Source organism: Lepidochelys kempii, chromosome 8 (assembly GCF_965140285.1).
Source record: "Lepidochelys kempii isolate rLepKem1 chromosome 8, rLepKem1.hap1, whole genome shotgun sequence".
In the NCBI taxonomy this organism is placed as follows: Eukaryota; Metazoa; Chordata; order Testudines; family Cheloniidae; genus Lepidochelys; species Lepidochelys kempii.
In genome coordinates this window covers 63,462,675-63,489,439 of record NC_136387.1, presented here as the reverse complement: position 1 = coordinate 63,489,439, position 26,765 = coordinate 63,462,675, and the positions used below count along the sequence as shown (strand labels likewise).

General features: G+C 42.0%; 1 protein-coding gene across 2 annotated transcripts in view; it reads right to left on the bottom strand.

Moving 5' to 3' along the window:
- Positions 1-26,765, bottom strand: part of CFH (complement factor H) — an 86,229-nt gene that overhangs the window by 21,560 nt on the left and 37,904 nt on the right. Inside the window, exons 14-18 of one of the 2 annotated variants that reach the window (XM_073356728.1) lie at positions 26,308-26,493; positions 24,543-24,725; positions 14,324-14,530; positions 13,195-13,404; positions 10,943-11,119 (exon numbers count right to left, since the gene is read on the bottom strand). In XM_073356728.1, coding sequence (XP_073212829.1) covers positions 10,943-11,119; positions 13,195-13,404; positions 14,324-14,530; positions 24,543-24,725; positions 26,308-26,493 — 963 coding nt within the window. The remainder of the gene's footprint in view (positions 1-10,942; positions 11,120-13,194; positions 13,405-14,323; positions 14,531-24,542; positions 24,726-26,307; positions 26,494-26,765) is intronic. The other variant, XM_073356729.1, reaches the window with a different exon arrangement.

The window sequence follows — 26,765 nt, the reverse complement described above, 5'->3', positions numbered from 1 at the left end:
TGCTTCTAATCAAAGTTCTTTGAGATATTGGAAGTTCTCTGCATATTCGCACATGTGGGGTATTGTACTGCCTAATTATGCTTAATGGTTGAACCTTCTCCAAGCAGCATCTTTTAAAGTGCTTATGCACACTCCTTCTATCCCTTCCCTCTCTGTTTCTGAACATTCTGAGGATGAAGATACATAAGGGGTCATGGCACACTCTATCACCTCAGTTCCTTTCACTGCCAACCAGAAGTACAGCGCAAAAGGACTCGGGGAAAGTGGGTGTGAAGTGTGAATATGAATAGCCATTTCAGAAAACTCTGTTTTACAAGTAACCTTCATTTCTTCTTCCAGTGGCTCTTCATATTCCCACTTATGGGTAGTTTGAAAAGCAATGAGGAAAATAAACTGGAGGACATCACAGAGCACTGCTCTACCAAATCTAGTATCTGCCCTAGAAGCCAAATTGAGAATATAGTGATTAGTAAAAGTGTGCACAGAAGTCCATGTTGCAACCCTGCCAATTGCAAGAAAAGGGACTTGCTTAAGGCAAGCAAAAAAGACACTACCACAGCTCTAGTGGAATGAGATCAAAGTATCCTAGATACAAGAATTTGTTAACATGTAACATTCAACAATTCATTATTTAATCCATCTAGAAATAGTCTAGAGAGACACAGTCTGACCCCCGAGACTTTTAGCATGAAACATGAATAACCTAGATTATTTTCAAAACCTTTTTGCTTTATTTAAATAATATGCAAGAGCTCTTCTTAAATCCAAAGTTCATAAAACAGATTTTCCCTTCTTAGCATGTGGCCTTGGAAAAAAATGTCAGGAAATTAATTATCTGACTTATGTGAAATTCAGAAAGTCATTTTGGCAAAAGTCTGGGATAAAGGCTAAGAACCACCTTAACTTTATGAAAAGACTTAAAGTGGGCATCACCATCAAGGCATTGAATTCACTCAGCCTTCTGGCTGATGCCATGGTAATAATGATTGCTGCCTTAAATATTAAAAATAAAAAACACTCAGCCAAGGGTTCAAAGGGTGGTTTCATAAATGTAGATAAAACCAGCTTAAGACTCCAAGAAGGGACAGGATCCCTCAAAGAGCATACATATTAGATACCTTCCTTCTCAAATTTATTATCCATATTATGCACCAACTGTAATCTACTATCAAGCAAAATATGGTAAGCTATAATAGCTGAAAAATGAACTTTCAAAGATGAGTTAGATAACCCTTCAGTTTTTAAGTATATTAAATCTTCCATACCTTGTGTTGTGGATGATGAGACAGGAAAATCAGATTTTTTCCTGCATCCAAGCCACAAATCTGGACTATTTCAAATAAGACCAATGACTTCAAACTGTAAACTGACTCAAATGAGACTCCCTCCTCCTCCTCGTCTTCCATTATTTGATACATTTGAATTTCCCCTCATTGATGGTGAAGGGGGAATTGAACTGGACTCCTCAGAGGATAACTGCTCTGACTGACCACCACCACCAGTCCAGAAGGCAGGCTGACTAGTGTTAGAACATTGTTCAGATTTGGCCTGTAGACCTGGGACATCCAATGCTGCATTGGTCTTATTTTGAGATGCACAAATGGAGTCTTACAAGTAGTCACCACCATGAGACCCAGGAAGAAAATTATTTTCTGAGTTTGACATATTTTAATGTTTAAAACATTGCGCTGTTTTTTAAAAAAATCTGTTCTCTGGTAAGAAGATTTTTCACTGCTGCTGTGTGCACTAAGGAGCACATGAATAAAATTATGTGAGTTGGGTAGAGATTTGACTTTTTGACATTCAGATTTAGCTCCACGTTCAACAACCAATCATCCAAATATGTAAACAAAAATATCCTGTTTTCTCAAATGTGATGCTACAACAGAGGGGCATTTCATAAATACTCTTGGTACCGTGGACAGGCCAAATGCGAAGACCTTGTATGGGAAATGGCGTCCTGACACCAATAAGTGAAAATACTTTCAATGACTGTGTCAGATAGAAATATGAAAATATTTGTCCTTTAAATTGAGAGTCGCAAACCAATCCACAGCTGAAAGTGAAGGGATTATGGAGGCCAGAGTTAACATATGGAATCAAAACATCCAAATGTACTTGCTCAGATTTCTGAAATCTAAAATTGGATGACACTAGCCAGTCTTTTTTCTGCACCTGAAAGTATCTTTAATAAAATCCCTGTTCAGATACCTCATTGCAGCTGTTAAGGAAAAGTTAGCACATGTGACTCCATTTTGGTTTGGGGCCCACCATTGTTTAAATGCCAGCACATCATACACCAGGAGGAGTAATCCTTAGATATTGAATCCCTGTGAAAATCCTCCTCCTTGTCTCCAGCCTGCCTTGACTCCCAGTATCTGGTTTTTGTCAGTCTCTAACTCCCTGTCTCTTGGCCTTGATGTGAGGCCTCCCATCCTGATAATAAAAGTTACTGATGCATAGCTTTAGGACCATGCTGTGTAATTAACATACTGATATAGCACGAGGAATGCACCAAGCAGGGATAGGTGGTAGATAAGACAAGGGTTTGTTTATTGGCTAAGGTTTCCGATGCACGAGGGCAACATGCTTTGCTAAAAAGTATATAACCTTTGTATAATCTGCATTCAGGGTCCCCTCCTGGCTAGCAGGGGGGCACCACGCTCGAGCGTAATAAACTTAGTGTCTTTTGGGAACTCTGCAGTTGTGGACTTTGTTTCTGTGCCTCAGCCTAGATTCGAACTGTGCGTGACCTATCAGGTATAATTTGCAGCACTGGTGTGCGTGTCCTATCAGGTGTAATTCGTAGCACTTATGTGCGTGTCCTACCAGGTGTAATTCGTAGCACTTGTGTGCATGTCCTATCAGGTGTAATTCGCAGCACTTATGTGCGTGTCCTATCAGGTGTAATTCGCAGCACTTGTGGGCGTGTCCTACCAGGTGTAATTCGTAACAGTTTTGGCGACCACGAAGGGACTCTAGGCTCACCCCAACAAGCGAGACTACACTCCTCCTCTCGGACAGCTCCAGCCGGCACAGGGTGAGTTCACCTTTGAGAACTCCGAGGAGGGGGGTTGTGAGCCGTCGCTTAGGCGATAAGGTGGCACATTTTGTGTTCTTTTGGTAGCCCATTATAGGTTCTGGGCAGAGTGTAAGTAAGGGGACCCCTTTGGCTGAAATTCTCAAGAATTGGGAGAATATTTCTGGCACCCATGGGTTAGGCAGAAAAAAGCTGTTATTTTATGTAAGGTTGAGTGGCCAGCACGAACAACTCAAACATCTGTTGAATGGCCACCGGATGGGTCCTTTGCTGGGGATACATTAACAGTGCTTAAAAGGAGGCTGGAGGACAAAGCTCCAGCCCAGATGGATTATTGGTATGTATGGGACAACTGGGCTTATGCGCATGCAGAAGGACATCCTCTTTCCTCCTCCTTTTCTTATTCATCTCAGGGGTCTCCAGCCCCGCTCTGTGCTATGCCTGCTTCTGCCCCTCCTCCGGCTTACCCTCGGCTTTCTGACTTATGCCTGTCACCTCCTTGCTTGCCAATTAGCCGTGCTTTCTGTCCAGGTGACAAGCCTCATGTGGGGAGGACTCGGGTAGCCCTTGTAAGTAAAATATTTTAAAAAAAGAGACCAGGAGGGCTGGGGGCTAGTTAAGAAGCCCACCCTCCTTGTTAATTTGGTAGTGAAACAAAGCTGGTGCTCATGGAAGGGACAGTTCAAAGAAAAAAAACAGGATCGGGCCCAAGCGGGCAGGCAACAGATAGAGAGATTGGAAAACAGGTTGAAAACTTAAAGGTCATAGTAAAAAAAGAAGAGTAAATAATTACAGGAATGAAAAACGTAAATCCCGGAATAATACTTAAAATGGTAAAATCTAAGTAATTGGGTGTCGTTTTGAAAAATAAGCAAGTAATTTAAAAAAAAAAAGTAAAAAGTTAACTCTTTAGTTGCTGGAAAGAATTAAGCAGTTAAACTTTGTAAAATACTGAAAAGAAAAAAAAATGCTTGGTTTCTTTGCAGCCATTTTGGAAAAAAATGGGCCCTTTTCCAAAGAAATGCAATTATACAGTGCTACTTAATTAATATCGTATTAGGTTCCAAGAGGCTACAATAGGTGGTGTCTTCCTTTTCAGGTCGCTGTGTGTTTGACAGCAGGAGTTAAAAGTAAAAGGCAATCAAAAGTCTGGTAAAGTTTATTGTGCCCTTTTTAAAGTAAGAATCTTTAACCTGTGGATCCAAAAGCAAGCCGGAAAGCATTTATTTTTTATGTAAATTACCTAACTAATAAGGTAGAGGCCACTGAAACCTGGACTGCCTATAAAACAAATACAAGAAAATATGGGTAATTCCTCTGTTTTGCCTGCAATTAACAAGGGTATTTGTATAAAAAGAAAATATTTTAAGCAATGACTGACTGCCCAAAAGGGGTAGATCTGTGTTTTATTTTTGTCTTTCAGAAACTCAGAGAAAACTGATGCCAGCTAAAAAGCAATTCAACATCTCATGAATTTACTGGCACAATAGAAATTCTGTTCTGTGTTCTATGTCCTGTCTTGTGGTGTTTGTCTTGTGGCCAGAATTGCTGTGTTTAATTTTTCATAGGACAGTTTAGTTTAAAACTAAATAGAAGGGTTAAATCAAAATGCAGATACTTGTTTTATTCAACTTGCAATACAAAGTGTTTGGATAATATCAAAAATGTGATATACTAAAGTTTAATACATTTGCTTAAGTAAAAAAAAAAAATTAATTGGCCAGATCTTTTAATTAAAAAAATTGTTGTTAAAATTTGCACACCAACAGTCTTTGGAAGCAAGGACATCAAAGGTTAACCCACTCCCCATATTATACATGAGATCTTTCTGGCTACCTCACATTTCTAGCCAGAGGGCTGGGGAGGGAAAAAAGCTATTGGACACCAGAAGTTGTACCAAGTGGACTCCTCAAAAGTGGGTGTGCTTGTCCTGGCTTGTTGCTCCAAAGCTCTGTAATAAAGTCATTTTCCTAGAAGGGTATATGTGGCATACATTATACAATAAGACTAAAGTGCTGTATAATGGGCAATGTACATGTGTTCCTTTTTAAACAAAAATGTATAAGTAAAAGGTAAAAGTTTTCTTTGCAGGTTAATAAAAGCCAAGAAGGGGAAAAAAAATAAAACGAAGGACAAGCTAATTCAACGCTGTAGCTGGCAGGCTTGGCAGGCTCGGTCCAAAGATAAGACACTGGCCTGCCCAAGGACACTACTCACAGCTAGGATTTGGCTAACAGCCAAGAAAGAGGGGGGCTTAAATGTGCCCAAACAGCTGTGAGATCTGCAACACACTGCCAGACATTAATGAAATGTGTTAGGTCTCTGTATTTACAGGTAAAAGAAGTCCTGCTTCAAGAATCCTGAGCAAACCTGCCATTTGTTAAAACCAGGTGACTGAGTCTACATAAAGGTCCCTCGACAAAATACTACTCTGGCCCCATGCTGAAAAGGCCCTTATTAAGTCCTGCTAACTACCAACACCGCTGTGAAGTGCCAAGGACTGACTGCCTAGACCCATGCTTCTTACTGCAAAAAGACCCCTCCACCTCGAGGTGACTTCACTTCGACTACTGATCAGTCTGTCCCTCCTTCTGGGTTTTTTTTTCTTTCCTCCTTTTAAACAGCAAAAAAAAAACCAAAAAAAAACCAAGGTGAAGTGCTAGTAACCTCTCCCTTGTCCACTGACAAAGCTAACCTGCATTCAGTATTTGCTAAAGAAACCAAAGCACTACAGGGTGACGTGCTAGTAACCTCTCCCCTGTATAATGCAAAACCATGCCTGTTCCAAGAGAGAAGGAACGCCTGCTCTGCTAAAACCACCAAAATCCAAAGATTCCTAACTGCAAAAGACACTGAAAATTGGCCCTGATGGCAAAGACGGAGCATTGTACATTGGCAGGGAGAAAGTTGCAGAATGTATTCTTGGAAATGTGAAGTAAAGTGGTGGGGTGGGTTTATTCCAGAGGCTGGAACTGTGCTTGTAGGCAAGTATAAATACCAAAAACGCCTTACAGCAACGAACATTACTCCCACCATCTGCCACCACTCCTTTGCAGGTAAAGGTTCCTGGATCCATCATAGCTACGTTAAGTTGGTGCTGGGACCCCCACCTGACCCTGACAAGCCATTGGATGAGCCACTTCACGAATGAACACCACGACCAACCCATGGACTAAGCTTTCCAGCTACTGGGACCTTCACAGCCCACCAGGACTTTTTGTGTTCCTGTTTATTGGACTTACATTGGGGGTAGTGTTTTTTGTATAGTACAGGGGAGGATGTCGACATTGGTATGGTTTGCCTGGGAGGGGTTCTCTCCCTATTCCCAAGTCCAGTACAAGGATGGGAGGGCAATAGCTTCTTGAATTTAACCCGTGCTATCAAACAGGGTGTAAATCGAACGCAGTGTTGGATTTGTATTCGTACCCCCACATATTTAGGTCAGGGCGTCCCGTTGGTAGGGGTACCTATCCCCCTTAATCGAACACTCCAAGCTAAGCTATGGGCAAACACTATATTTAACTGGAATGTTACAATCCAAATATGGTTTATTGATATGGTGGCCCAGAGTAATTATGCTTTATGTGTGTCACGATGTAAGGGCATAGAAAATACAGTTTTTGTAGGGAATTTTGTAGGGTGCAAGGACACCACTCAAATCAGCTCTGGTGCGGGAGGCCCCTCTACCTACTCCAGAACCCCGTGGCCAGTCCCCGAGGGGTCTGGCTGGTATTGGTTATGCAATCACACAGCCTATAAGGTTCTCCCAGCAGGATGGTGTGGTCCATGTACCTTAGGGGCTATAGTACCCGCCGTGACAGTACACCAGAACCTGACCCGGGGAGAGATCCGCAATCTAGTATGGAGGGACCGACGAAGTATTCCTTTAAACCCCCTTTCTTATCGGCCCAAAGGCTTTCGCTCCTTTGTGCGTTGGTTTCTGCCATGGTTGGGAGTAAGCGAGCTGGAAAAAGCTATAGTTAACATTTCAGCTGCTTTGGAACTAATGGCAAATGCTACTGCAAACGCTCTCTCTGCCCTTCAAATTGAAGTCACCCAGCTATCCCAAACGACATTGCAAAACCACCTAGCCCTGGATTATCTCCTTGCAAATCAGGGCGGGGTTTGTGCTCTGGTCAATTCAAGCTGTTGTGTATTTGTAAATCAGCACCATAGGATGGAAACTGACATCCACATCCTCAAGCAACAGGCAGCCCTATTCCACCACCTCAGCCTCGACACTACCAAAGCCGGATTCCAGGAGGTCTGGGACTGGCTCATCTCATGGCTACCGGATGTGGGGACTTGGGGACGGCGTATTTTGTATTTACTTTTTTTGACTGTTATTGTTTTTGCGTTATTTTTTGTATGCCTACAATGCTGCAGTATGTGCTGTCGGCAGCTGCTAACCCTGCAGCGTGGTTACTCAGCCCTGATATAGCTTACTGACGTACAAAAAAAAAAGGGAGGACTGTTAAGGAAAAGTTAGCACATGTGACTCCATTTTGGTTTGGGGCCCACCATTGTTTAAATGCCAGCACATCATACACCAGGAGGAGTAATCCTTAGATATTGAATCCCTGTGAAAATCCTCCTCCTTGTCTCCAGCCTGCCTTGACTCCCAGTATCTGGTTTTTGTCAGTCTCTAACTCCCTGTCTCTTGGCCTTGATGTGAGGCCTCCCATCCTGATAATAAAAGTTACTGATGCATAGCTTTAGGACCATGCTGTGTAATTAACATACTGATATAGCACGAGGAATGCACCAAGCAGGGATAGGTGGTAGATAAGACAAGGGTTTGTTTATTGGCTAAGGTTTCCGATGCACGAGGGCAACATGCTTTGCTAAAAAGTATATAACCTTTGTATAATCTGCATTCAGGGTCCCCTCCTGGCTAGCAGGGGGGCACCACGCTCGAGCGTAATAAACTTAGTGTCTTTTGGGAACTCTGCAGTTGTGGACTTTGTTTCTGTGCCTCAGCCTAGATTCGAACTGTACGTGACTTATCAGGTATAATTCGCAGCACTGGTGTGCGTGTCCTATCAGGTATAATTCGCAGCACTGGTGTGCGTGTCCTATCAGGTATAATTCGCAGCATTTGTGTGCGTGTCCTATCAGGTGTAATTCGTAGCACTTGTGTGCGTGTCCTACCAGGTGTAATTTGTAACACAGCACATATAAGCAGTAATTTCTACACTTCTGGAAGTAGCAAGGCCTTGTGAAAAGGTTCACTGGAAAGAGATGATAGGGGGAATTGAAGGGGTTAGTTTCTCTAATTGAATGGCATAGCCCTTGTCTCTAATTTCTATGACCCATTTATCTGATGTAATAAACCTTCATTTGCTGATAAAATTGGCTAGCCTGTCTCCATAAGAGGAAGGGACGAGTCATTGCAGTTTCATTTTCTACTCTTGATATCACATCAAAGTTGAAGCCTGGTGTTCAATGAAGATGACAGGGAGGAAGCAGATTATTTTGATTTAGGCCTCAATTTGAAAGACCTCTTCTTGTGTTACCTCTGGAAAAATGTAGCCCACTGGTGTTGTTGCTGACATCTTTGATTTGACAAGAAATAAGCCAAAGAAGATTGTGGATAATAATGTCTCTGACTATGGAAAGAAGGTATAGAAAGTATCCTCTTAATAGAAGAAATCAAACACAAAGAGCAGGCTGTCATTCTTTTCTCCTTCAGTTTTCCCAACAACTCATCTGTCTTTTAACTTAAAGGACCATCCCTTTCGAAGGGGAGATCCTCTACCTTTATTCTAGTATTCAGAGCCAGAGTAAAAAAGCAAACCCAAGCATGTGTCCTCAGAGTAATTTCAGAAGCCAATGCGCTGGCAGAAGAGTCTGAAGCATTAAAGAAGGCCCTGAGTGTGTGCTTTGCTACATTTTGACCCTCCGTTAGGATTTCATTTGCCAAATTCTGTATGTCATCTGGCAAATCCTGCAGAAACAATGCTATCTTTTTCCATAGGTGGAATTGATAGCAGGCCATAACTGCTTGATAACTTTCCACCCTAATACTAAGAAAGGAAGAAGAAAACACCTTTCTCCCCAAAGAATCAATATTTTTCCCCTATCAGTAGGAGTGAAATATGCTTGTTCAGATCTCAAACTGCTAATGGCAATAGCCACCACTACTGAATTAGATACAGGATGTGTGTGAAAATATGAAAACACTTCATCCTGATTATCTTATATAATTTGACTGCCTTCTTAGAGATAAGCTGGCAAGAGGCAGAAGTGGAACAAACAATCTTAGCAGGCTACAGCAGAATTAGTAGTGACATCCTACTCTTGGAGGTGGCACGAAGAGCTTCCTCCAAACACTAGAGGGGAGGTTTCTTCCATGGCTATGGATTATAAATTCAACATGGACACCATGTGATCCATCAGGTCATGAAACTCTGCTGCCATGAGAAGGGGAAGAGGCAGAATTCTCATCCATATTCTCATCCAGTGACAAATCAGAAGAGTAATCTGTGTCAGCATGTTTTTATTTTAAAAGAGGAGCTATCTCCTCATCTTCTTCAGACAGAGTATCAGGCAGCAGACAGAGTATCTGTAACTAGATGCAGACAGATCCACTGTAACTACAGGCAAGGATTCTCCACAGCCAGATCCTTTACAGATGAATCATCATATCTCCATCCATATGGAGAACAGCTATAAAGTTACTGCATCAGCACTCAATAAGGCCATGGAGCCTAGGGCTGCCAATCTCCACAGCAACTTGTATTCAGAACATATCCACAGGAGGAGGCACAAACTGGGAAGAAATAGTTCTCTTTATTCTTCCTCTATCTTCATATAAATAATGGAATTGATTCTGGATGTGTGATGGAGTGTAATGGAGACAGCAATGGACCTGGAGGGTGGAGAGAAATAAATGGAGAGAAAGCTGTTTGTGGATACCATGTAGGAGGCTGAGGAGGAGAAAGAGGTAGAGATGGATCAAGAGAGAAAATAATAATCTCTGCCCTTCTTTTCTCAGATGAAGATGACCCAGACCTTGGAATTGATGAAGACTGCCTTCCTTTGTTTCTCACTTAGATCTGAAGAGCATTTATAACTGAATGATTGTACATCAGCCACTGAAGTAAAAGTCCTCGTTGGATCCAAAGATGGACCTGAAACTGGAGCAGATGTCAAAGCCAGCATGGAAGACCTGGATGGCACATGATCTCGTGAAATATTCAGATTCACCCACTTGGTCCTTGAAGCTGAAATCAGAACTGGCCTGGATTTCAGAGCCAGAGCCAGAGCCAGAGCCATAGAGGCCCTGTCAGAATCAGACAGATCTGAAAACTTTCATCAATGGGATCTGGCACTGCTAACAGTGGCCGACTTCTCCCTTACCAGCTTCTTCAGAATTGACAGTCAGGGCCGATAACATGGCTCTTGAAGCTGTAATAAGCAGCCTGCTTTCTCCATCAACAATGCCTTTAAATCCCTGACTGCTTGAGTAGCAGGACCCAGAGTTGGACCCGAAGAAGGCTCTGATTTCCAGACAAAACACCCATTGACTTAATGACTTAAAGGAGAGAAAAGACTGCTGAACTGAGCTCAGTATACTGACAAGTACATCCTGAGAATTGTCATATGCTAAAAGGGAAGAGGGTGAGCACCCATTTTATATTTTTTAAATTAATTAATATTCTTAGCAGCTTGCAAAAAAGATTTATTGTTCTACCTTTTTTTTGGCAAACACTGATTCCTCCCAATCCCCTCTGTATTTGAAATGATCAGTGTATAAGTTAGCTACTTATTGTTTCTGCATCAGCATTCTGTAATCTATTCTATCTGTCTGACCCATGCAGGTGGTCTCTGAGTGTCTATAATAATAATAAGAAATGAGTAACTAGATTCTTTAAAGTTAGATCAAATTACTCACTGTACCTTTACACACAGGTTGTGTGGACCAATTCCCTGCTTTACACATAATATCTGAAGATCCGTGGATGATAAAACCAGGAAGGCATTGATAACGTACTGTTTCACCAGGCTTATAACTTTGCTTCACTGTGTCTTCAGTCTGAGCATTGATAATATTTGGAACATCGGTACATGGCATTTCTGAAAAGACACACACACAAGAGTAAAATGAGTGTAACCCTCCCACAAGCCACCTTTTTTAGTTAAGCCCTTTGTAACTCTTTATATGGATATCTAATTTTAAATAGAGGTTGCAACCAGAACCTAAACACATGCACTAAGTTGTTGGTGGGCAATGAAACTTACAACATGAGCACTGTTAAAAATCTGTCAGAAAGTTAAACAAACACCAGCCCTAAATACACTAGGAGTTCAGTTACTAATGAAATTTAGTTTGTGCCTATGTCTGAAACCAGTAATTGCAGCTGCTCCTCTTCTTCTGGACACCTCATGCATGGTGTGTCTACTTCCTTCAACAGAACTTTGATGAAAATACATCTGTCCATGTAGGCACTTGATATGGCCCCTGTCACTATAATATGTAAGTGCTTCACAACTATTAATGGATTTATCCTCACAACCCCACTGTCAAATAGGGAATACTATTATACTCATTTTACAGATGGGAAGCTGAGACACAGAGTTAAAAAGACTTGCCCAAGACTATAAAGAAAGTTTGTGCATTAGAGCCAGGATCTGAATGCAAACCTCCTAAGTCCTAGTTGGGAGCTTTTAAAAACTAAAACTACTCAAAACAAACAAACAAAAACCAACCAATCAACCAGAAATCCTGAAATTGTCACACAGTCAGAATCTTTCTAAAGACCCTGGGCCAGAAAACTAAGCTTTTACAGCAATTTGAACAAATATACATGTAAGCAGAGTCTGAATGAGCTCTCCCCTGACATCTAGTGGTGAATTGTGGAAAAAGACTTCAGAAGCTGATCTTGTTTGCATGGACACACCCACCCTGCATAGGTGCTCAGCATGATGGGCTTGCTTGCCCAAATGATCACTTGTGGCTGGTGTTGGATCCCCAGTCTCCTTGTTATTGGGGCAGGAATAATAAAGGGTTGTTATGCTTGTTGTGTGAACTGAGGACAGCAGAACAGTACCTGGCATACCCCAATGGAGGGACTCACCTTCAACTGAATCACACTCGCTAGGCAGGGGACATGGGTTTCAAAGCCCAATGAGTTGAGAGAGAGTGGGGACAGGCAGTTGTATCTGGTGATGTAGGGCCTGTTTAAAGGTCCTAGACACCAACTGATCCTTCCTCTCTCCACGGTAGAATGAAAGAGTTAATTTAGACTCAATTGAGAGTCTTGTTACATGCTGCAGAGCTGAAATTACTGATACCTAGGACTAAGTATTAGGCCTACTTTGGGACAGTGTCTCTATTGTAAGAGACTGCCCAGTATACCAGCAGTGAGGCTCCCCCACTAACAGCTGAAATCACTGAGAGCTGTGTTAAGTGTGTGTGGGGACCTTGAAGACATCTTGGCAAGTGGGCAGCTGGTGGAGAGGCGTGGCATGCGGCCAGCAGGGTGGCTGGAGGAAAGGGCCAGAGCAGAGGTGTGGCAATTGGATATTGGGGTGATGAGCGAGAGCCCAAACAGTGAAGTGTGTAAGATGCCTCCTTACCCCCGCCTTGCCTTCCATGCAGGGTGGGAGGTGAACTCTGCGGATGAACCTCTGAACTCTGGGGCTGCACAGGCCAAGACAGTAACTGTGAGTGTGGTACAGATAAGGGACAGGCATATTAAAGGGACTTTTGGGGTTGCTGGACTTAAGATCCTGAGGGGAAAAGAACACTGCCCAACTTACTTGGGAGTGGGTCTTTTGTTCATGGTTTGTGTTTATGAACCCTGGTTACAGTGTTTTCCCAAATTAATGCTGAGTTACTTCCCTCCCTCTGTTAAAAGTTTTTGCTACACTCAGACTCTGTGCTTGAGAGAGGGGAAGTATTGCCTCTTAGGGGCGCCTAGGGGGTGGTGTGTAATTGTCCCAGGTCACTGGGTGGGGGCTTGAGACAGTTTTGTGCTGTATTGTTCAAAAGGAACACCTAGATACTGAACCCGGCCCTTGTTGCTGCTGGCTCCACCTGCCAGAAGGGTGCCATACAGAATCATTCTTTCAGTTAGCCTCCAGTTGAAACCTATTGCCCTCTCTCCGCTAAATGAACTGCTTTTGAAAATTCTACACAATGTAATTACCAACACATGTAGGAGCTGATGTCCATTTTCCAGTCTTACAAATTATCTCAGGTGACCCACGTAACATGAAGCCAGGGTTACAACTGTACGTTAACATGGTACCGCTCTGATAAGTCATTGGTCCTGATTGCTCCTTTCTTAAGTTCTGATTTTCTAGACTGAGAATCTCACCATTTGCTATGGAACGTGGCTGCAAACATACTTTTTCTTCTGTTTTGGAAAAAAAATAAAATTAGTATGCCATATGCACATATAGTCTAAAACTGAAAGAGAAAGTAACAGTGAACTGAAGTGAAAATAAATTGTCGTGATTTTTTAAAGCTGCGGAACATTCTAGATTAACCCACCCTAAACAAACACTAGGGCCACATATTGAATAATGAGGATGAAACACAATATTGGCTGCTCATTAGGTTAGCAATTATCCTTTGCACTGGATGAAGCAGGATCCTGTGGAAAAAATAGTGCATGATCATGTAATTAAAATTAACATAATGAATACACCCAACGGGGATAAATTGAGGTTGCACAGCCAGCCTTAATTATGGCTTTTCCTAATTTTTGAATGCTTGATTTTGAAAAATTAATATTTTTAACATATTTTTGTTATAGTGTGTATGTGTATGAGGCTCAGTATACACACACACACACACAATACCAACATTTGTATATGTTTTTTCACAGCACTTAATTTTATTAAATAAACACTGAGAGTCCCATTTGTGCTTTTGAAAATTTTCGCCCTTAGTACTCCCTTCTTCCACTCTTAGTGGTAGGATAAAAAGTAATTAGGTTCTGATATCAGATTGTACTTTTTGACATTACTGTATTCATTTTTCAGACCCTAGTTCACTTTTAACCCATTAACAACATACTTCATACAATTAAAATCCATTAGTCCAGTGTTAATGGTCTGATTACTTTGTTCATTTCATTTTTCAACACTTTATTTTTAATGTGTTTTTGCTTTTCTGCACTGAACAATTGGTAATGACTGCTTAACAAAATATGTGAACACTAATTACCACAATATGTAAGGGGCTAACAGTGACATGGCAGTTGTGATATTGTTTGTACATTTCCTCTGACTGATGCAACTAAAGAAATATAAATAAAACCCCATACTAACCAACACAGAATGGTGGTGATTGCCACTTCCCGTTTTCACACATTATTTCCTTCACTCCTTGGTGTTCAAAATGCTTTAGGCACGTAAAAGCTATTTTTTCACCATTCTCGTAGTTTCGTGTCTCTGTGATCTTGATGGCACCCGGAAGCTCAGGTGGAGGTGGGCATTTTTTTTTAATCTCTTCAGCAAAGGATATTTCAGTTAGATCTCATGATTCAAACAATGGTAAATGTGGAAGTTCATTAGAAACCAGAACAGTTAATAGATAAAAACATGTGCAGTCCATAGATCCTTATTAGCTATTCTCAGCATTTAGTTAGCATCATAATCATATTGCATTGACACAAAGAACTGCATTATATTCAATGAAGTACAACTGTGGGCTTAAAAAAAGACATTTTGTAATGGCCTCTCATTGTGCGCAGTTCTTCTTCCTGCTCCATAACAAGAGCATAACACACCATCATACAGTAATGAAAACTTTATTGTAATTGAAGTTATTTTTCTAGTTAATTCAGATGCTATAAACTGGTAAAGGGTCTAATCCAGCCTATTTCCTGAATGGTGAAAGCAGGGTCATTCCACTGAGCAAATGAGGGGGAGGTGCAAGACTATGCTGTGTGGCAGTCATAGAGGAGATGCACATTGTCTAATATGGCACAGAGCTGAGCTATGCAAGGACCCACATGCATGATAGTTAAGGGAGATAGGAGGACGTAGATGGGTCGGAAAGGGGCAGCGCCAGAGGCTCCACCCTTGTTAAGGAGGGAGCGGTGTGTAAGGATTAACATAGTTTATTCTGTAGTGTGGCCTCTGGAGAAAAAGGATTCCTACACTTTAACAGACCTTTATTGAAAACTGAGATCCATCAGAAATACACACAGACACACACAAGTTTAAAAGGAATATTCAGGTTGCAAAAGTCAAGTACTCAAGAGTTAGGAAATGCCAGAACTAAAGATTCCTGTTGCCTGTGCAACTTTAATTCAGCCCCCTTGTGTGTTTGCATTATGATACCATCTTTAATTACATAAGTGCATAGTATTGTTTTCTAGGGCTGTCAAGCCATTAAAATTAATTACGATTAATCATGTGATAAAAAAACATAATCACGATTATTTGTGTGATTAATTGCACTGTTAAACAATTATAGAATACCAATTTAAATATTTTTGTGTGTTTTCTACATTTTCAAATATATTTATTTCAGTGACAACACAGAATACAAAGTGTACAGTGCTCACAGTACATTATTTTTCATTACGAATATTTTCACTGTAAAAAAGAAACAAAAGTATTTTTCAATTCACCAAATATAAGTACCATAGAGGAATCTCTATCATGAAAGTTGAACTTACAAATGTAGAATTATGTACAAAAAATAACTGAATTCAAAAATAAAACAATGTATAATTTTAGAGTCCACTCAGTCCTACTTCTTGTTCAGCCAATCACTCAGACAAACAATTTTGTTTACATTTGCAGGAGTTAATGCTGCCCGCTTCTTGTTTACAATATCACCTGAAAGCGAGAACAGGCATTCACATTGCACTGTTGTTGTCGGCGTTGGAAGATATTTATGTGCCAGATGCACTAAAAATTCATTTGTCCCTTCATGCTTCAACCACCATTCCAGAGGACATGCATCCATGATGATAACAGGTTCTGCTCAATGACCATCCAAAGCAGTGCAAACTGAAACAAGTTCATTTTAATCATCTGAGTCAGATGCCACCAGCAGAAGGTTGATTATCTTTTTTGGTAGGTTGGGTTCTGTAATTTCCACATCGGAATGTTCTTTTAAGACTTCTAAAAACATGCTCTACACCTAGTCCCTCGCAGATTTTGGAAGGCTCTTCAGATTCTTAAACCTTGGGTTGAGTGATCTAGCTATCTTTAAAAATCTCACATTGGTACCTTCTTTGTATTTTGTCAGATTTGCAGTGAAAGTTCTTAAAAGAAACAACATGTCCTGGGACAACATCCGAGAGTGCTATGACATGAAATATATGGCAGAATGAGGGTAAAACAGAGTAGCAGACATGCAATTCTCCCCCAATGAGTTCAGTCACAAATTTAATTAATGCATTATTTTTTTAACAAGCATCATCAGCAAGGAAGCATGTCCCCTGGAATGGTGGCGGAAGCATGAAGAGGCAGATGAACATTTAGCATAACTGGCACATAAATACCTTGCAATGCCAGCTACAAAAGTGTCATGCAAATGCCTATTCTTATTTTCAGGTGACATTATAAATAAGAAGCGGGCAGCATTATCTCCTGTAAATGTAAACAAACTTGTTTGTCTTAGCGATTGGCTGAACAAGAAATAGGACTGAGTGGACTTGTACGTGCTAAAGTTTTACGTTGTTTTGTTTTTGAGTGCAGTTATGTAACAAAAAACATCTATATTTGTAAGTGGCATGTACATGATAAAGGGATTGCACTACAGTACTTGTATGAGAAGTGCATATTGAAAAATACTATTTGTTTGCCATTTCATACAATGAAAATATTTGTAATATAATAAAGATAATATAAAGTGAGCACTGTCGACTTTGTATACTGTGGTGTAATTGAAATCAATGTATTTGAAAATGGAGAAAAACATCCAAAAATATTTAATACATCTCAATTAGTATTCTCTGTCCCCTGGTATCTGTGCCTTCTTGTGGCGGTACAGCTTGATTGCTCTAGCAATCCCCAGAGTCTGTGTCAGCGGTGGCTTTTTGCTCCTGGTAGGTTCAACCATGCCGGATTGGTCTGTGGGGGAGGGGCCAGGGCTAACAACCCTGTCCCGTAAAAAACAAAATATGTTATGGAAACAGCGATGATGATGAATTGGTATTCTATTGTTTAACAGTGCGATTAATCAAGATACATTTTTTTAATCACAATTCATTTTTTTTAGTTAATCACGTGAGTTAACTGATTAATTAACACCCCTGGTTTTTTTCATATGACCCCTACCTCATTCAGTACACAGAATGAATGGTATGTGATCATATTACTAATGACTACCCCAAGGGGGCTGAATTAAGATTCCACAGAGGAAGGATGGTCCAGTGCTAAGTGTGCTAGCCTAGGTCTTGGGAGACTTGGGGCTTGTCTACACTGGCAATTAACAGAGCTGCAACTTTCTCGCTCAGGGGTGTGAAAAAACACTCCCCTGAGCACAGCAAGTTACAGCACTGTAAAGTGCCAGTGTAAACAGTGCCCCAGCACTGGGAGCTGTGCCTCTCGTTGAGGTGGTTTTTTTAGAGTGTCGGGAGAGCTCTCTCCCAGCACTGCACTGCGACCTCACAAGGCACATTAAACAGGTGTAGAGAAAAGCTACTCGGATGATCAGGGGAATGGAGAGCCTATCTTATGAGAAAAGACTGGAAGAGTTTGGTTTGATTAGTTTCACAAAGAGAGGTCTGAGGGGAATATGGTCATTCTCTATCAATTCACTGGGGGGGTAATTACCAGTGATGGTGAAGAACTATTTAAGCTATGCGACAATGATGGGACAAGAGGTAGTGGATATAAACCTGGTCATGAACAAATTCAGGCTGAACATTAGAGGAAAGTTTCTAAGCATCAGAGGGATGAGGTTCTGAAACAGCTTCCCAATGGAAGTTGTGTGGACAAACAACTTCTTTAGTCTTAACAGAGATCTGGACAAACTTTTCAGTGCAATTTTATAACTGGGTTGCTTGTGATGGTAGGGGGCAGGTCTCAACAATCCTCGAGCTCACTTCTGGTTTAAATTGAAAGTTCCAAAAGCTCATGCTTCAAGGGTTTGGCCAGCCACTGGCAGGGGTCAGGAAGGGATTTTTGCCCCTTCTCCCCCTCCCCCCAGCATATTCTGGGAAGGTTTTTTCACTTTCCGCTGAAGCATCAGGTGATGGCTGGCTGGAGATTGGATATTGGTGGGAGTGGGGCCATGGCTCTGAGGTGGCACCAAGCATTCTCTCTTTGCTGGCTGGTTCTTGCTCACATGCTCAGGGTCTTGCTGATTACCATATGTGGGGTAGGGAAGAAATTTTAGCCCAGGTCAGATTGGATGTAGTAAGAGGTTTGAAGGGTGGGGGGGGTCTCATGAGTTTCCTGAGGACTAAGTTCAGATCCCATGTGGACATGGGAGGGTGTACTTCAGGGTAAAGGTTCTGGAGTCCCGCAAGGAAATGTTTTATAGTTGGATGTATAAACGTCAAGAATCTGTCAATTTTGTCATGGAAGGTGTTAATAGCCACGAGATGTATTTTGATAGAGCTCAGTGATAACCCTGAATTCTTTAGCTCTACAAGGTAGTCTAGCACCATTGGAAGTGGTATAGTGCAGGGAGTAAGTCATTTATGTAGGCACCATGTGGAAAAACATTTCCACTTTTGTAGGTAAGTTTTTCGCATGGAATCATGTCTGCTGTTCAACAACACGTGTTCGACCTGCTCTGAACAGGTTAACTCGTGTGATTAGAACCATGGGGGAGCCACGCTTTCAGATGGAGCTTCTCCAGTTGTGGGTGGAACATCTGACCGTCAGCCTCTGACAGGAGGTCTGGCCTCATTGGAAGAGTTTGTGGAGGATGAATTGACAAAACCAGCAGGTAAGGGTACCAAGTCTGTTTGGGCTATGCCGGAGCAATCAAGATGATCTTGGCTTTGTCTTTCCTGGTCTTGCATAGGAGTCTGTGTATTAGTGGGATCGGTGGGAATGCATACAAAAGTGTCTTGTCCCACTGGATTAAGATAGCATCCCCCTGGGGACCAAGTCCCACCCTGGAACAAAATAGTGGGCATTTGTGGTTCTGTGCTGTAGCAAATCAGTCGATCGATGGGAACTCCCATTGATAGAATATCTGTTGTAAGACCGTAGGGTTCAGTTCCCATTCGTGCTCTTGTACGAACCATCAACTTAATGTGTCGGTGGTGGTGTTTTGGCATCCTGGTAGGTAAGAAGCTGAAATGCGGATGTGGTGCTCAATACACCAGTTCCATAGTTTCATGGCTTTGGTGCATAGGGAGAGGGATCGCACCCCACCCCTCTTGTCTGTTGATGTAGAACATGCATGCAACATTGTCTGTCATCACTTGAATTGATTTGTTTCTTATGAGTGGTAGAAAGTGAAGACAGGTGTATCTTACTGCTCTGAGTTCTAGCAAGTTTTTGTGAAGGCATGTTTCCAGTATTGACCACCTGCCTGATATCATGTGGTGGTCCAGGTGTGCCCTGCCTCCAAGCCCAGTAGGCAGACCTCTGTTGTGATCAGGATTGAAGAAGGTCTGTGATGAAAGGAAACACCTATGCAGACATTTTCCGGTCTTGTCCACCATTGTAGGGATGCTAAAACCTTGGTCGATGGTGCTAACATCATGCTGAGGCTGTGTTTGGTGGGTTTATACTGAATGCAGCCACCTCTGAAGACACCGCATGTGGAATCTTGCGTGTTTTACCACGAATGTGGTGGCAGCCATGTGTCCTAGTAATTGTAGGCATGTCCGTGCCCCAATTCCTGGACAGATGGATATGGTGTCTATGAGATGTTTGATGGTTAAGAATCTGGCATGAGGTAGCGAGGCTCTGGCTTGAGTTGAGTCCAGGTGTGCCCTGATGAATTCTAGTTGTTGTGTGAGTATCAATGTAGACTCCTGAAAGTTTATTTGCAACCCAAGTTTTTGGAAGAGGATGATGGTCAGTCATGTTATTGTCTCTGTCTCTATGTATGAGTATCCCTTGATAAGGCAACTGTCTGTGTAAGGGAAAATTATGATCCCTTGTTTTCACAGGTGAGTTGTGACTACTGCAAGGGTTTTGGAGAACACTCTTGGTGCAATGGAGAGTCCGAATGGGAGCACTCTGTATTGACAGTGGTCGTGTCCCACTGTGAATAGGAGGAATCATCTGTGAGCCGGATGTAGTGAGATGTGAAAATATGCATCTTGTAGGTCGAGGGCTGAAAACCAGTCTCCCTCTTCCAGCGCTGGGATAGTATGAATTTGTTGAGTTTTCATAGGTCTAGTATCGGTTGCCATCCACCACTTTTCTTCTGGGTCAGAAAATAGTGGGAATAAAAACACTTTCCTCTGTATTGTGTTGGTACTGGTTCCACGGCCCTAGCTGTAGTAGACGATATACTTCCAATCTTAGAAGCTGTTTGTGAGAAAGGTCCCTGAAGAGGGATGGGAAAGGGGGAGGATTGGGGGTGGGAAAGTAAAAGGGATGAAGTAGCCCGACTGAACTATTTCTGAGACTCAACAGTCTTGTGTAATATGCACCCAAGCTTGGTAAAAATGCTGTAGGCGGTGACCAAACGGGCAGGTAAGCACTGGTGTTCAGGGGAGGTCGTTCAGACACTTGACCAAGCTTTCAGACTGTGGTTTGTTCCCTGGTGGCTGGGATGTTGCTTGTTGTGGTTGAGTCTGCTGGTGTCAAGGTGATCTATTTCTGTGTCTGCCCACCCCATAAGGCCTGGATTGAGGGCGGGTGTATTGAGAATCCCTGTTTTGTTGGTATGTTTGGAACCACTTCCTTTTGGGGAGTGGTGTAGATATGCCAAGTGTATGAAGGGGTCGTTACAGAGTCCTTCACGGCGTGTAGGACATCATCATTTTTTGCCAAAAACAGTTTGTCCTTATCGAAAGGTAGGCCCTCAACCTTTAGTTGGTGATCTTTTTGTATACCAGACGAAAGCAGCCATGAGGCTCTGCACATCACTCTCACTATAGCCATGGCGTGGGCTGCAGTATCGGCGATGTCCAGGGAAGCCTGTAGGGCCATCCTGGTGACCAACTGTCCCTCGACCAGGACTGATTTGAATTGTGCTCTCCTGTCTTCTGGTATGTCCACGGTAAACTCAAAGACTTTCCTATAATTGTCAAAGTCATATTTAGCCAAGAGGGCACTGTAGCTGGCAATGTGGAATTGTAGCATCTAGGAGGTGTAGACCTTGTGACCTAAAAGGTCTAGATGCTTGTGGTCTTGATCCTGTGGCATAGAACAGTGTTGGGATTGTTTAGCCCGGTGGTTTGCCGCTTCCACCACTAAAGAATTGGGCTGTGGGTGAGCAAACAGGAAGTCCATGCCCTTGCTGGGACATAATATTCATTGTCCACCCTTGTGTGTGTCCGGGGTCTGCCATATTGTCTCTGCAGGCTTGAGGATGGCATCGTTTATGGCCAGGGCAATTTTTGTGGCAGAAGATGGTTGTAGAATTTTTAATAGTTTTTATTGGTACTCTTGGACTTCCTCTAGAGGGATGTCCTGGATGACCGCTATGCATTTGAATAGCTTGTGAAATTGTTTAAAGTCATCAGCCATGGTAGGTGGAGGTAGCATAATGGTTACATCTGGAGAAGAGGAAGAGTTATGTTCAGGTGACACTGCTTTGGGGGCAGTGTCTTCCTCTGGTTTGTCGGCCATCTCCTCTGTGGCTCCTGTTGTTGCCAGCCCTGGGGATAGAGGGGTGGACCGGAGCTGTGCCATAGGCGGCAAGGAGGTCTGAGCACATTCGGCTTTGTATGCTGCCCCTGGTGGCCACTGAATTATGAATGCCATTTGGGGACCCATCTATGGGGGTCCATACCATGGAAAACAAGGTTGTGACTGGTGGATTTTATGCCATGGTGTGCCTCCAGTAGGTTTTCATTGAGGTGTGGGCAAGCCCTGTGGTGAAAACACTTGCTCCTCTTGGTCCTCGTTGTCACTGTCACTAAACATTGATGGTGCCATAGGAAAGGTTGGTTGTGTGATAGGTGATCCCTTGGTGCCAATGAGAGGTGATCCTGGCACCAAAGCAACAGTGATGTCCTTCTGCATCAGGAATTGTTGTGGTGCCAATGGGTGCAGTACCGATGTCTTAGTAGTAGGTATTGGGTGTCTAGGAGTCTTCTGTTTCACCTATGTTGGGGCCAGTGGCTGCAGTGCAAAGGAAGGTTGCTGCGCCAAGACTCATGTCGGCAAGAGTGATTGTATGGTTGGCACCATCTCCGACGCGGGTGTCGGTACTGTCGGTGCCGAGGAAGAGACATGGCATGTTTGCGGTCTCAACTCCTTGTTCTTATGACCAGTGTGTCAGGTACCGGAGGTGCCAGGGAAGTCGTAGGTACTGACTCTCGGGGCCATCGGCACTGCTGGTAATGATCTTGCAGATGACCTTTTCTTTCTGTGAGGTTCCCGCCTGGGAGAGCTGAAGGCTCGCTTCCTCTTTTCTTGAGAGGATGGAACAGCGCTCTTAGTCAGTTCAAACTGAGTTGGGGAGCACTTAGGGGAAGGCTTTGGGGTGCCCTTCCCATATTCAGGTTGGAGTAATTTCTCCATTAGGATCATTTTGAGGCATACCTAGCTCTCACCTTCAAATTTTTGCAGTGGATGCACTTGGATGGTATGTGTGTTTCCCCGAGGCATCTCACGCAGAGGGAGTGCCTGTCGGAGCGCAACAAGGCCTCCTTGCAAAAGCCACATCTTTTGAAGCCAGGGGAGCCTGGCATGGCTAAAGTAAAGTAAAGTAAAGTCCCAAGTGGACTGACATTTTTTTTAACATGGTTTGTGCTCCACAGGGAACCGTGAACCTGGAAATGAAGAAAACTAACATTTTTTTTCTCAACTAACTAACAACTAACAAACTAACTTATCTATGGAAAAAATTTAAACTGAGCTAACAATTATCTATTTTTTCTATCTTGAGGGGAAGAAACTGTTGCAATGCCCCGAGCTCCATCTTCAGCCGAGGGCAGTTGAGAAGGAACTGAGGGGGTCGGGCTGTGCACACGCTGAAGAGACTCCAACGGTGCTGTGAGACAGCTACTGCACATGCGCGGCCATACCAGACTGTAAATCTCCATCAACGGCTCTGGGACACACCATCACCTGAAGTGGAGCACCCATAGGGACAGCACTCGAAGAAGAAGGAATTTTAGCCCAGGTCAGATTGGATGTTACCTTAGGGTTCTTTTGCCTTCCTCTCCAGCTCTTTTGCCAGAATTATCTGGATATATCTCACTTAATTTCTCTGCCATTGTGGGATCCTTGGACACTGGCGCACCTCTGTCCCTCCTATTCTCTGTCTTTAGCACATAATAGTCTGGTCTCCTGTGGGCAGTAATACTTGGGTGTCATTGCAATTGATACGTTTAGTGTGTGGGTGGTGTTGGAGGCCTGTGCTATACAGGAGGTCGGACTAGATGATCTAGTGGTCCCTTCTGCCCTTAAACACTATGACTCCATTAAAGATTGTGAGATACAACAGAGATGGGGCTATAAAAGTACCTGGCATTTCTTAACTTTTGAGTGCTTGACTTGAAACCTTAATGTTCTTTTAACATGGCTTTGTGTGTGTGGTGTAGTTTTTTTTTTTTTTAAAAGTACATAAAAATAGAAAGTCCATCATGTGGCATCTTATTGACACCCACATCAATCATGAATAGAGTTTGGACCGTTAGATCTGCTGCACAGACCTCTGCCATTTGAGTTAATGGAGTAACTGGTAGCAACGGTGGGTTACCATCTATATGAACCAGCGCTAGGTGGGGATGAGACAAAATCTTTCCCAATGTGTTTCACAGATATTTGCTTATAAGATTATATTTTAGTCTTAGGACTTACTTTAGGAATAGTGCCCACCCATCCCCAGTTCCCCTCTCCCTGTTCCCTGTCTGATCTGGCTCCCCCTTGTGTCTCCCCCAAGCTCCCCACCAGCACCCACACACTAGCTCCTGGCCCCAATCTCTCTCTCCCTTCCTCCACCTCCTCATCTGCTCCTAGTCCCTCATTCTTCCCATTTAGATCCCAAGTCCCAGTCTCCCCCCATCCTAGTTCCAAGTACCAGTTTCTCCCTTCCATCTCCCCTTCTTGCCAGCCTCCAGTCTCTCCTCCCCTCAGCACCATGTCCCAATATACTTCTTCCCCTTCCCTAGTCCAGCTTGTACTCCCTCTCTATTGGAGTCAGGGAGTTTTGTGAGCATTCATGGCCTGCCATACAATTTCTATTCCCCGATGTGGCCCTCGTGCCAAAAAGTTTGCTCACCTCTGGTTTAGAGAATTTCAGATTATTCCAGTAATTTAAAAGCAGCAAGTTATTTTTCCTATGCTTAGGCATATAAACAGATATAGGTTTTTAATGATTAAACCAGTTGTTTTTTTCAAACTACTGATCTTCACTCAGACTAAAGGTAGATGCAATACTTGATAATTATAATAATTAGAAAAGAACAATTTGTATATAAATACACAAGCTTACCTATGCAGTCAAGTTTACGTGTCCATTCCCCATTGTTACAAGTTGCTTGCATCCTCTTTGTTGTATCTGTTTTACATGTGTACCTTATAAGTGTGTTGTGCTTATAGATCCTTCTTTCTCTGATAGTTTGTGGAAGGATTATAATCTCCAACTTCTCTGGAAGTTCACATTCAGCAAAATCATCTAAATTAAATCCAACACAAATTAAAATGTTCTATAAATCAAATGCTGTGTCAGGTAAATATCTATTTAAAGGCAGGTTTCAGAGTAATAGCCGTGTTAGTCTGTATTCGCAAAAAGAAAAGGAGTACTTGTGGCACCTTAGAGACTAACCAATTTATTTGAGCATAAGCTTTCGTGAGCTACAGCTCACTTCAGCTGTAGCTCACGAAAGCTTATACTCAAATAAACTGGTTAGTCTCTAAGGTGCCACAAGTACTCCTTTTCTTCATTTAGAGGCAGGTATTCAACTTGCAAATACAAGTCCATATGAAAATGTTATGTCTACTATTGTTATAAGTAGTCTCTAAAGTTACTAGAAGATAAAGAGATCAAAGAAAAAAAATCAAAATGTTTTTAGTTTGTGTACTAGCAACAATAAGAGGGAAATATTTTCTGGGATTTTTAAGGTGACAGCATCCCTTTCACTGTGTGAAGTAACAGCAACACTGGAATTTCATTTTTTTCTATTTTTTTCTTTAAACACCACAATTTAGGTAGAGAGATGTGCAGGAATGGAAGCCCTCATATTTTTAGAGCCATGAGCATCACATGTTTTATCCATACAGACAGATTATTTCAAACAATCAGTATCCCGGGAAGGTGCATATGAGACTGAAAGTTGATGGGCTGAACCAAGTGTTGTGGTCTCTATCAGGGGTTTCTGAGAGTTATAATGAAGGCTTCTCTAATAACTGTGTAAGATAAGCAAACTGTGCTTGTTGGGTCAGATAAAGTCCTCCACATAATTGTAGATAAATTATTCTTGTTTTACATAACTGAAAATAATGGAAAATATATAATTTATTCTGTTGAAAGGGAGGCAAGGATAGAGCACAGCTTAAATCTTCTTCAGTAAAACAAACCTTCAACTGTATATTCTGAGGGCAGATTCTCTGTTGTACAAATGGTCTGTGACAGTTTACACCAGCTGAGGATCTGACCCATGGTGTATATCTTGAGCTCAAGTGAAATTTTTATAACTAAGAAATGAATAGTTTAGGTTTAAGCAATAAAATATTATGTTATCTAGCTTTCATAGTGTGTATACTGTGTTACTTTAGCCTATGCAACTAAATGGGAAAATTAGAGGACAGAGACAAAAACATAGTTCAGACATGAAAAGAGCTGATCTAGACCTACAAGAGGTCAGAGGATGTAATTAATATCTCACATCCTGGCTTTAAAGGTTGTTGGAAAATTCCATAAAGATCTTAAAAAGCCAAATAACGGCTAAAGATATAATGACAAGTACTTAGCACAGTGTACATCAAATGTTATTACATCATAAAGCTTTCAAAGATGCTGGGCTGCCTTTGTTGGAAAGATACACTGAAAGGTTTGGTCAAGCAAACCCTGTTGAAAGCTACTGATGCTTTTATGCACATGTTTAACTTTGCACACACTATGAATACACAGTAGTATGTAAAGAATGTTTCTAAATATCTGTATAAACTGTATCTGCCTAAATATTGATGAATAATCTCCATTCAACCTTTAAAGAAATTGTTAATTTAATGCTTAAAGTATTATATAAGTAGTTTACCAGCACATGAAGGCAAAGATATCCATTCTCCACTGAGACACTTCACTGTCTTTAGCCCAACCATTACATAGTTTTTTTTACATTCATATTCCACTGTATCTCCATGAGCATACTGGGGATGGTCTACTACATTGATAGCATTCCCGTTGTTAATACTGGGTGGTTTTTTACAGGTTTTTTTCTCTTCTGTGGAAAAGAGCATAAATATTTCATATTATATTCTTGGCACATATAAAACACATCATCAAAGTGCCTTAATTAAAATAATTATTTAGGGCCTTACCTTGCTCTCATTAAAGTTAAAGTGAAACTCTGATTAACTTAAATGGGTGCAGCACTAGGCCCTTAGTTTGTAATAACATTTGCCTTTCTTCCAAACTCTGATCTCTCACTTCTCTATGACTAGGAGAACTCCTCAGTCCAGTTCATCTTCCAGGACTGTATTCAGCTTTTCTCTA